At 37.2% G+C, this 12,248-nt stretch overlaps 1 protein-coding gene across 1 annotated transcript; it reads left to right on the forward strand.

Annotated features, from left to right (window-relative positions):
• The first annotated feature begins 1,240 nt into the window (after positions 1-1,240).
• Positions 1,241-11,978, forward strand: LOC124170026. Its single transcript, XM_046548710.1, has 5 exons — positions 1,241-1,343; positions 4,043-4,141; positions 7,913-8,098; positions 9,588-9,689; positions 11,894-11,978. The coding sequence occupies exons 3-5, from the start codon at positions 7,926-7,928 to the stop codon at positions 11,976-11,978; spliced, it is 360 nt and encodes a 119-aa protein (XP_046404666.1). The 5' UTR covers positions 1,241-1,343; positions 4,043-4,141; positions 7,913-7,925.
• The last annotated feature ends 270 nt before the right edge of the window (positions 11,979-12,248 follow it).

Consider the following 12,248-nt stretch of genomic DNA (forward strand, 5'->3'; position numbering starts at 1 on the left):
TCTGCACCTCTTGATAAGCAAGAAGAGAGAACGTCATTGAATTGGAAAAAAAGATAAAAACATATCTTCCTTTATTCACATCCGTCAATTAGCAGCTATCGTGCCCTATCTAAGACCCTTAGGTTCACCTCGTGCCAAAAATTGATCTTTATTAAAAGATATACGCAAGAATATTGTTCTGGACTATCATTAATAGCAGTCATTTTTTATGGCTCAAACCGACAATAGGGTAGTTTCCTTCATCAAAGAAAACGAAAGGCATCGATTGCGAATTGTTATCGACCAGTAGTGTATTCATAATTTACAAATTATTTGGTTTTAGAAATACCGGTTTAGAAGAATGGCAAGGGTCAATTTTATCCTCATTTGAAAAAGGTCAGATTGGCGCACATGCGATGTCAATCCACGTGATGTCACAGGTACCTAAATTCTATACCAGTAGATAGAAGTTTTACATCATCTGAGATTACCAATTCATTCATGAGGCACAGAGCTCAGGGAAACATGTCTTAATAATCACCCATTAAAACTGGCTATGGTCGGAAAGTTTTCTTCGCTTGATAAGGTATTAACAATCTTTATTTAAGCCAAGCGCTAACAGCTAGCATAGTAATCTGCTACCTACTAGCATCTTGCGTCGTAGTAGCGCTCAGAGAATCGCCCCAAGGTCACCTTTTTTGGGGCAGCGGGAACCAGAACGACGTCACACGGAGTTTTCCCGGCGTTCATACATACCCGTCGCGTTTTCGCGCGCTTGAAAATTTTCAATTTTCATTTAAGCGTGAAAAATAGATATCGTATTTTAAAAATGTAAAAGCGCGAAATGCGTACCTACTCCCGGAGTAATAATCATTCGATTTAGGCAATTAAAAAATAAAAGGAAACCACCCTATATGTCTCGCAGTCACCTCAAGCTTGCATTTCATCGAATCCATTCTCAACACTGCTCCCATTTTTTGCTCCTATAAATCCTTCCGAGATAACATGTCAATTATCTGTGTTTGCTTCGTCCAAACCTCTTCCAAGGAAAATTCCTTCGCTTTGAAAATTGTGGACATTAGACACACTGCCACTAGAGTCGCCGAAAACGAATTTATCGTCTGACGCCATGCTGATAACGTGTGAATATCATGCTATCTTCGATTGCCGTTATTTCGAGTACCTTTAGATAAACAGCAGATAAAACGCAGTTTTGGGAACGCGTGTGAGATAATCCTGCGCTTACTTTCTGACCGAAGACGACGCCATTAAGACGTACCTTGAAGACGCATCTTGGGGACAGTGAGCTAGAAGACAACTTCTGAATAAGCCTTGCTTTTCATTTGCTAGATCCAATTTTAACTGTGAGTATAATACCGATACTATGTGAACTCTGTGATACTCTAATATTCCTGCCTCTGTGATTACTATATGCCATTAATTAGGAGAATAGAAAAGTTCCCTTATTAAAATTTAAAGAAGGAGACCCTCTGAGTTTTAAAAGTTTTATGTACAAATATTGAATGACATTGGAGAGGATGAATTGGGCTGTAGTGAGTCGTGATCTGTTTCTCCTAGATCCCAATATCTTTCTATTTTGAAAAGAAGATACCGATTAATCCCTCTCATTTGTCCCCTTGAATATTTTCTTGCTTCGTTGCATTTGCCTTCCTGGTGAATTAAGTCTTGCCCGCGAATGTAGTGCTTCCAACCATGGAATGACGACCTATCTTCCAGTAACACTGCGAATGTCCAAGCAGGATCCAGGAATCATCTTCGAAGCTTAGTAAGGAATTTGAAGGAATGCCTTTGCATCATCCTTTAGACATAATGGATGAAATATGTTGATTCAAATGCAATTTTATCACTATATCGATTAAATATGAATTTTTAAATGGGGACAACCATAAATATTCCCACAAAGCAGTTCACAAGAAAGTTAGCAAGATCCAAACGTATTATGCATTCAATGCAATCGTAGGAAAAAAATTTTCTTTTGTCGTTTATGCATACGTTATGTATATCACGATTTCCGCTCATGAAAATCCGGGATCATCTCAACCAAGCAACAATCTTTCTCCTTTCTTTGAGATGTAGCTTATCCAACATTTCCCATAACTTTCCCTGCATTATATGCAAGTGGACGAATTGAGCATTTATTATTCGCATTATTCATCCACCATAACAACTTGCTCACAGTACTCATAACTATGCTCTTGCTTATTTTTCCTCGATTTTTAGCGGAGCGATATTATTTAATCCGAGTTAAAAATATATAGAAATTCCCTATTTATTAACCCGAAGGCTTTTAGAATCAACCGTAACAAAATGATTGCATGGTTCCGCCATTTTGAGAAACATTTGCCAACTCATTCCACGGGATGAACGCGTGCCCAGAATCTCTAAGCTTTAGTCACGAGGCAATTAATATGTTCACACGTCACGCGGCGTCAGCCAATAGAGATACGGCTCGTGGTCTGCGTGTGGCCGAAGCTCATATCGCACATTTCTGGCTGCTTATCTCGAGTAAAAATCGGATATGAGCTCTTAATATTTACCTCTAACTGGTTTCATTCATACCTTTTATGTTTGAACTATTTAAAACGAATTTAGAATTTTTAGTACTTTCTCCTATGGAGTATTACAATTTATTCTGCAGATAATTTAGAGTTAAGGATAGCCTATATATGCATTGTACAAATACGTTATACATGCATGCTCTCATGTATATCCTGATTTCCGCTCATGAAAATCCGGGATCATCTCAACCCAACAACAACCTTTCTTTTGAGATTTAGCTTATCCAACATTTCCCATAACTTCCCCGGTATTATCTGAAAGTGGACGAATTGAGCATTTAATATTCGCATCAATCATCCACCATAACAACTTGTTCACAGCACTATTGGCTATGCTCTTTCTTGCATATTTTTTCCTCGACATTTATCGCAGCGATATAATTCGTCCCGCTTTAAAATATACAGAAATTCCCTTTTTATTAACCCGAAGACTTTTCTATTTTTCTCTCGCTGAATTCGTGGCTACCCTCAGCGAAAAAAGTGTTGAAATTTACTAAAGTTAGTTGGGACCACTGTTGAATCCAACAGCAACTGCTGAATTCATCAATAACTGTTGGATTTATCAGTTACTATTAGAGTAAAAAGTTATTGTTAGTTTTAACAGTTACTGTTTAATTTTAACACTGACCCCAATTTAGTGTTTAATTCAACAGTGGTGCCAATTGACTGTTAAAAATTTTAGCAGTTTTTTCGCTAAGGGTAGCACCAACTCTCTGCCTATGATAACCCACGGCCTCCAGGAGAGATCGTAATGCCAGGACACGCTTTTAATCCAATGACAGTGCTAAATATGATTCCATTCGCCAATTACACTGGACGGCTGTTGATATAATTTTCCATCAACCTGGGATATTTCGGGTTTTTGAGGATGAAATGGCAGCTGAAATACGAAGAAAATAAGTGAAAAAATTGCGAAAAAAGGAAAGGTTGATAATTTTCAATGTTTTTTTTTAAATCATTAACGGAAGCTTATCCCCCACAAATATACATTCTTTCCATTAATTATCATTTTTAGAACATTTAACCTCTCAAAAACCAAATAAGAAGTATAAATACTAATCTAATCCTTTTCATTCCTCCAAATTATTGCGAAAGAGATGAAAAGTAGAGGGGGGCTTCCTCCCGAAAATGGTGGCCGATGGAGAAAAACGGATGTCATATTCGGATTCAGGAGGTCATTTTACATAATAATCAGCAGTAATGGAATCAGGGCTCGAAAAACAGTAATTTTTTGCCGTCCAGTGTTTTCTGTGCTTTCTGAGGCAACACCTCTTCCAAGATAAATGCCTTCGGTTAGGCAATTGTGGACATTTGAGCCACCGCCCAAAAAGACGCCAACAGCGAATTTCTCGTCTCGTGCCATTCTGATAACGTGTCAATCTTATGCTATCGGCGATCGCCCGCACTTCGAGTACCTAAAGTTAAATAGCAGATGATACGAGGTATTCAGAATGAGTTTGATATAATCCTGCTCTTTCTTTCAGACCGAAGAAGACGCTTTTAAGAAGCTCCTTGCAGACAGCAAGCAAGAAGACCACTTCTGAATAAGCCTGCCTTTTTTATTTTCGAGGTCCAATTTCACTGTGAGTATAATTTCGATACTAAGCGAATTTTGCGATACATTAATGCCCCTGACATTGAACTTCTTTATATGCTATTAATTATGAGAATAGAATAGTTCCCTTATTAATATTTAACGAAGGATTTTTTCTGCGTTGTATCAAGTTTTTGGTATGGATTACGATTGAAAGATTTTGCGAGGAGAAATTGGGCTGAAGTAAGTAAAAATCCATCATATTAGTACCTGGTACCTTTTCTTGCTTTGTTGCATTTGCATTCTTGGGTTGCGCTCCGTTGAGCGCTACTAATGCTTCGTAGCGCCACAGACGAGCTCCCAGGCGGTTCGTTATACGCTATGGAGCGCTACAGTTAAAGGTGTGATGTCACGGAAAACTTAACTCACCCGTTTCCCGCCTTGCTCCAGACGCTCCCCTGATAACTCGGGTCGCGGAGGAGCGAGTCGTTTTTTGGCGGAAATTTATTATTCATCAATCGTATTATTCATCCACAGTAACAACCTTTTCACAGTGCTAATACTTATACACTTCCTTGCAAACATTTCCCTCGACTTTCAGCGGAGCGATATAATTTGCTCCGAGGTAAAAAATATATAGAGCATCTAAATTGATTAGGTCGAAGATTTAGGGCATAAACCCTCAAATAATTAATGCCCATTTCCGCCGTTATGAGAAACGTTTGGCTACTTATTCCACGGGATGAATACGTGTTCTGATTCTGTTAGCATTTCACTGTCACGAGGTTCACAAGTCGCGCGGCGTCGGCCAATGGCAATACGTTTCGTGGGCTTGGCGTGGTCGAAGCTAAAAGCGGACATTCAAGGCTGCTTATCTCGAGTATGAATCGGACATGGGCTCTGAAAATTCATTGAGTTTTTTCTCCTGCTGAACATTTTAATATAATCTGCAGATGAGTTCCGATAAGGATAGCCTTAATCTAGGTTATACTTCCTCCCCGTCCATTTATCTCTCTTGCTGCAAACATCTCTTGCAGTGGCGCAGCGAGGGGTGGTTTTTGAGGGATAAATTTCCCCTCCCCCCCAGAGCTTAGAGAAATGTTTAAGTTTAATCCAGTTTACTTAACTGGATTGATATTGCTAATAGAATAGTGTAAGATTTAATAAATTATCCCTCAGAAAGCCGTAAAGCTCACCATTTTGAACCATTTACCTTAAAATTCCGAAGTTTATTAATCTCGCACCTACCGCTTATCCTGGTGGGTATTCCATATCCCCTCACACACCCCGGTATTAGTTGCACTTAAACCACCCCCCCAGCCTTAATTCCTAGCTGCGTCCCTGATCTCTTGTATCCTATTTTATCCAGGGAGAACCCTAGGCCTCTATGAGCGATTGTATTGTCACTCCAGGGTTTTAATTGAGTGAAAGTGGTGAATACCGAAATTGACGGAGTAATCGGTTGATTGAAGAACGGTAGGAATAATTGTGTGATTTATAAAATGATGGCTCAATGAGTGATCATTCTTTTCGTCCCTGAAAATCTATCGCTTAAGCAATCCATCATTTTTGACTTATGAATTGATCGTGTGATTCTGGATTTACCAATTGATTTTCCACATACATCCCTTATTCAATCTGACCTATATTGCATGAGACGCATGTTGACAGTGTGACCCACTGTGGGGTTATGCTATCCTGGAGGAAATTCGCGCAATACGGGGGTGGAATGAGATCCAACAGACTTGATAGCACTGCACAAAATGGCCGACCTTCCATAACTATTGACACTGTTTGCAATGAGCAAGGAGATTCTATGTATCTGGAGACGCTGTTTCTTAGTTTTTAACGTCGTCAGAGTTCCACCAAATTAGTATGACAATTTGGGACTCAGTCTCCGACAGATATTTTGAAGTGGCTAAGTTTTTCTCTGAAAAATTAACTACATTACCCCATTATGACCCAATGTTCAAATCAACATCAAAAACGCATAAAATTTGAGCTCTATTTAGGAAATATCAAAACTGCATATTATTTTGGTGCATATTTTGTTGACGAAATACTTATCTACCTCGATAATTATGATTGAGTGCAAAGTTTTCATCTTTTCAGAATGAAAAATCTTGAAATTTAAATTCTCCCATAAGCAGCTCTGGGCTATGAAGTTTTTAGTGAAAAATGCTTCCATAATCACTAATATTTAGCCGATGGTTGTCATCGCAGTTTTCCCATCCTTACGTATCCGCGATACTTGTATTTATGTATAAGCTTCGTGTCCTGTTAGCCAATTTGATGGTAGGGAAATCTTTGGAGGTATACGTTTGCACGGTAATTGTTAGTTAGCCATCGGCTGGAATAACATAAAATACCATTAAAGTCGCAGCGAAATAACTATTTTTCTCTCTTAAAATTCTATTTTCAGCTGATATGTTTGTAAGACGTAACCGCTGTGATTTGTATATATTTTGTCCAAGGAAAATAAGTATGATTGCGAGACGTAACTTCACGAAGCCTACCGATGACGTTAAAAATAAATGTATACAGAGTGCATTCCATAGTTTATTTCAATGCATTAACAATGCAATGCATGCCAAAAATTTCACCAATTATTGAACATCTAAAGTCTCTAAAGGGATTATAAATGTTGTTTTCTTTATCTTTCTTTCAAAGAGCGATTTATAGGCCTACAACTGTGATGGAGGCAACTAATTAATTTTGATATCTTTAATTCCTTTGCATAAATATTATTCTTCTATCCTAAAAAAAACACTTTCTTTGATTGCAATTGCATCTACTCAATTCAATTCAACAAATAATAATTTCTATCGACCGTATGCGTCTTAAATATTACCAATGTTAGGTTCACTAATATAAACAAAAGAGACCACATATCAGTGCGTCAGTCATGTTACAAACATACCGAAGACTGAAATAATTTTGTTTTGAAAGTATCAACCATGAAATCGTTAAAAAGTTACCTTCACTGTAACAAACAAGTTTTCAATTAGTTTTTCTATGTTGATATTCTTTATTCAGTAATTCGCGTTCGAAAAAAGTGCACCAATAATGCAACAAGGGATTATCCGCATTTTCTCTGGATGTGCTACCTGGGGATCATTTAAGTGGGTTTACAGAAGTGTCCACCCGCGTAATTGAATAGCATTGATGCAAATGTCACGGAGAAATAAGGTAAAATTAGGGGCGTTTTCTGAAACATATTCTCACGTTGATGTGATGTATGGAATGCATACTTTTTCAATGCGACTTCTCATGATTAAGAATGCATATTTCCCTGCATAGTATTTCAATCCTAAGTTTGTTATACCCACTGCAGGTCATCATTTCTCCCTATCTCTTCAATTGCCAGTTTTTCAACCTCTTTGAAGCTCTTCCTCCCCGAACCTTTCTTCATCTGACTCCAATATTTGTCCTCATGTCCTCCTATACTCTGAAGATTTTTCCATTCATTCCCCATCCATTATTCTCCTCAGTTCAGGGAAATATCTACGTATTTCTGTTCACTTAGATTTTAACAAACAATATTACTGATTTCTGTAAATCACGCATATGTATGATGATTTTGTCTTACTGGACCACCTGAACCAATTTTAATAGCGAAATTTTACTATGATAAGCGGTGAAAAAATTCAAAATATGATGTAATGTAATAAAATTCGCCGGGACGGAGGTGGCTATGTTTTACTTTTTACCTACTACTTTTTATGATTCTACAGTGCCCTTCACCTCCTGTTTGCTCACTTTTGTTACTTCATTATTATTTAACTGCTTATTGACTTTTAATACTTTTCACTCGATCCAGGAGTTCCTTCATCATGCTCAAATCAGCCGTTGCTTCCCGGAGGTCGATCGAAGACATGGAGGAAGGTGTGCCAATGTCTCTACTCTCGTCTCCAGGAGAGCAGGTGCCGCTAATGGAAGACCGCCCTACATCCTCAATCGCTGATAATTCAGCGTCTAATTGTAACACAGACGGACAAGATGATTGGTACGTATGAGAACACTTCTCACAGATTACGCTACTTTGTATCGTTTAACAGAGAGCTCACATTTGGGACACGAGGGAATCACTGACTCCTTACTACACCTAGGAGCACAGAGAAGACACAAATTGTCGGCACGAGAGTAGAGCCAAGACAATGAGATGGTATAAATAAAATCTATGATAGTATATCTAAACGTTTCTTCTAACATCCTAGATCTAATTTTTCTCTTACCTTTTATTTTTCCTTTAAATCCTCCAATCAATCGCTAACTGCAGAAAAGTATGTCCAAGTTTGCTAATTAATCTTTTTTTAACTAATTTGTTGCTACGCGCAAGACGCAACGCTTCCTACTAAAAGGAAACACGCATGCCAATAACACCAAGCATATGTTTCCATAAAATGTTTTGTTTTCAGTAGGAAACGCTGAGTCTTGCACCTAGCAACAACTAAAATATTAAAAGTAAAATCGTCCAACGTGGAAGTGACGACTTTCTGCAGTAACCGATTCATATTAGGAATGAATTGCGGTTGAAATGGATAAAACGTTTCAATCTAGTACATTTTTCGATTAATGGCTATTTCTCAGCATATTTCTCAACAAATTATTCCGTCGTATTGCAATACTTCACGTCAAAAGAGTATCGCGTCCTACCTAGGGTTTTCAATGGTGATCTGTGAGTCTCGTCTCGGTGGTCCAGACGAGACTTGAATTTCTCGCCATTGTCGACAAGACTCTCGGTGCTACGAGAGTCACCCATTTGACTATAGTCCAATCCAGTCTCAAGAAGTCTGGCCCCTTTATCCTTACCCATTTATAATTAGGTATATATTTTATTTTATCTAAAGGGTTACACCAATGCTTATTTTGTCAATAATATAATAAAATCGAGACATTCAGTATTAAATTAACAAATATGAGAACTACTACACTGAATTACTACACATCTTTTACCAATGATTATGCATGATAACTAAGATAACAAAAATCATGATCATCAGTAAATTTTGGTTAGGCAAGTAATGAATAATTTTTCTTAAATTAGCTATGTCGATTTTTTTACAACATGCATTTGTTATGAATAAATATACCATTGCTTTGAATGATCTTTTTGTGAAATTATACTCAGTATATAAAAGAGATAATTCAAATATATAATATTTTATTTTCTGAGAGGACCCGAGAATTTCGACTGGTTTCTGGAAGGTCAAGACTTCACCAGACCACTGAATACTGAAGAAGAAATGTTTAACTTCAAGTCTCTAGCGGCAGTGGTTAATATTAAATTTTTTTAAAGACCTGAGACCCTGATTTGAATGAAAAAATTTCTGGCACAGGGTGAATTTTATTCCAAATGGGTCGTTATTTAAAGGACTCAGCTCTATGTCTATTTTTGAATGTCCGTATATAAAATATTTTGATAATTTTTAAGCTGCTAACTCTAGCAATCAAGGAGAAATCATCTTATGTCAAAAATGATTTTATATTTAAAGCTATCAGCACCATTTGGAGGCAGTGGATGAAAATATTCTGACAAGAGACCAAGGGGCACCGGCTGAAGCCCAGCAGAGCGTTGATCATTCAGCAACCAATGGGTGAGTCTAGATGTTTATAATTCTACATCATAAAAAAAATCTTCGGCAAAAATAAGAAAGAAGAAGTATATATTCTGAAATATAGTACAAGACAGACTTCCATTCCATAAAATACCTCCATTGGTACGGAGGCTTCCAAGGTGATGACATGGATAAAAGCATAGCGGGTTAAGTCCGCTAAAACTTATCCGAAAAATTATCCAACTTTCTTTGTTATTTTCACATATAAGGGTGCATGTTTCCCTCAGCATACCTTCTACGTTTTACTTTGAAACCTTAGTATTTTAAATTGTATCCACTGGTCAGTACATAACAATCATTAACCATGGTAAATATTTTAGTTGATCAGGGAAGAGGACCTTTCGTACATACCTTCAATTGTGACCTTTCAGCCGCATTTACTAGAAATGGGTCACGAGTCAGAATCTGGTATGTAAAATACCAATATCTGGATTTACTTTACATCAAATATGAGGCTAAAGTTGCCCACTGTCTTTTTCATATCTAATGGAAATGTATTCAGATCCCTCTCTGACTCTTCTGTGGCTGGCAAATGGGGTAACCCCTATTATAAGTGATTATTTTAAGCGGATGCATTGAATATCGACTTCATGTGGTTCTGCTTTGTCAGATAGTAGCACTGTAATCGGTCATTAAGGTGAGAGTAAGCTTATCAGCATCGAATATTTGGGTCCTGGATCCTCACCAAACCCTTCTTTAGTTCGTTATGTTTGTGATCCTTGCTTAACCGAGCATTCATCTTGTCACTATCTCCGGCATATTCTTCTTTACTCTGGGGTATTGATTCCATATTTTCGGTGGCTAATTTTATATCTTAGGTTAGAGTTCTGAGCTTTTAAAGGTAGCTGCCGCTTTTCGCCTATATCTCATTTCAAAACAAGATGTTGCCCTTTCCTTACGCCAATTTGTATTGAGGTTATCTTCTACATCATCCAGCCACCTTTTCCCCGCACACAGTAGCAGGCACCTATCCTCTGGCGTTCAAACTCGAATATAATCACCTATTTTCAGAGTGTCCGCTGCCATCACCTAAAACTTAAAAAAGAACTATCTCTGCAATAATACCTTATCGTCATTCCATTTGTAATATTGCACTATAGTGGTAATAGTTTCAGATGAATGGAAGAGCATGATTTACAGGAATTCAGGTTCTCTATGTATTCATATAAAAAGCCATTTCAGTATATCAAATGAGTTTCATTGAAGGTACCCTTCGAGCACTCATAAAATTAAAGATGTCTAAAATCTGTCTATTTTGAGTCTACGGGTGATGTGACCTATTGAAGCTCGATGTATATCATGAATACAAATGATATTTACAAATATTTTCCGCATGTATACTATGTTTAAGTCACACGATAAAATTCACATGACAAATACTCGATACCTGATTTATTCCGATTGAATAGCCAACTAAAAATATTTGATGTTTTCAACCGTTAGAATAACGTAGGGTTGAATATTTACAAAATGGGAAATCCCTGAAGAGTTAAGGCTACCATGATCAGCCAAAGGAAATTTTGATCAGTATTATCTTTAATATTGAGTTTATTCAAGTCAAAAGATAACGTTCTAAAGGCCTTTCCGCCACAATGGTTCGATCTCCATGCTTCGCCCACAAACCAATATCCAAACTATTAATAATTAACCGTTCTTTATTTTACCGGCTTTCCTTCCCAATAAATTCCATTCCGAATGATATTGATCCGTTTTCTTCGACAAGTAAACATTTTACTGACCTAATTTCCTCCCATCAAATGAAAAACAACCGAATAACTACCTAAATACTGAGATGGTGGCTGTCGCATTAATTTGCTGCTTTTTTAAGTTACTGTTTGACATGTAATTTAATTATCGTCTATCTTTCGTTTTTATTGTTACAGGTACTAGGTAAGTTGTTATTCATTCTGTATAGGAACTATATTATTTCAAATTGCTTAAATTAAAATATAAGAATTAATGCAATGAGGAGGAATTGGATGGATGAAGGGACTATATCGTCTCGATCTCCGCTCCTGAGAAGGAATTCAATACATACCCTTGACGTTAATCTTTGTTTAAGTGTTAGCTGTTGTCCTCTGCTTATAGAGTTAAATATCCGACACAAAAACACGTGATAAATGGATATTTCATTCCGTGCAGGTGTCATACTAATTAATGACTAATTTGACTTTCTGTTGCAGGAAGGACCGTTTTATCTCAACACTGAACATGCTGAAGGAGTTGACAGAGGAAAGCAATAATGCATATTTGGAGATCCATAGGTGAATATAACGATTTTGTAGTATTATTTCTTCTATATTACTAGCATACACACATTTACTGCTAGAAAAAGACACCCACTAAACTTCAGTAGGTAGTGAAGGCTTTAATGCTGCAATTATTATAAAAAATATAAAATATTACGCTAAAATATAGTAATATAATGTAAATACTAATAAATAAAAAAGAGAATGGGATTTATGTTGCATCACGTGGCTTTGCATCATACCTAGCTCGCTCTGCCAACAACGTAATAACCGCAGCCACTACCCCGCC

Source organism: Ischnura elegans, chromosome 13 (assembly GCF_921293095.1).
Source record: "Ischnura elegans chromosome 13, ioIscEleg1.1, whole genome shotgun sequence".
NCBI lineage: Eukaryota > Metazoa > Arthropoda > Insecta > Odonata > Coenagrionidae > Ischnura > Ischnura elegans.

Excerpts from the sequence above, each read along its gene's own strand:
- LOC124170026 (XM_046548710.1), top strand. The coding sequence starts at position 7,926 with ATGCTCAAATCAGCCGTTGCTTCCCGGAGGTCGATCGAAGACATGGAG. Across the intron at positions 8,099-9,587 it reads ACAGACGGACAAGATGATTG|CTATCAGCACCATTTGGAGG; the intron begins GTACGTATGAGA and ends TTATATTTAAAG. Across the intron at positions 9,690-11,893 it reads GATCATTCAGCAACCAATGG|GAAGGACCGTTTTATCTCAA; the intron begins GTGAGTCTAGAT and ends TTTCTGTTGCAG.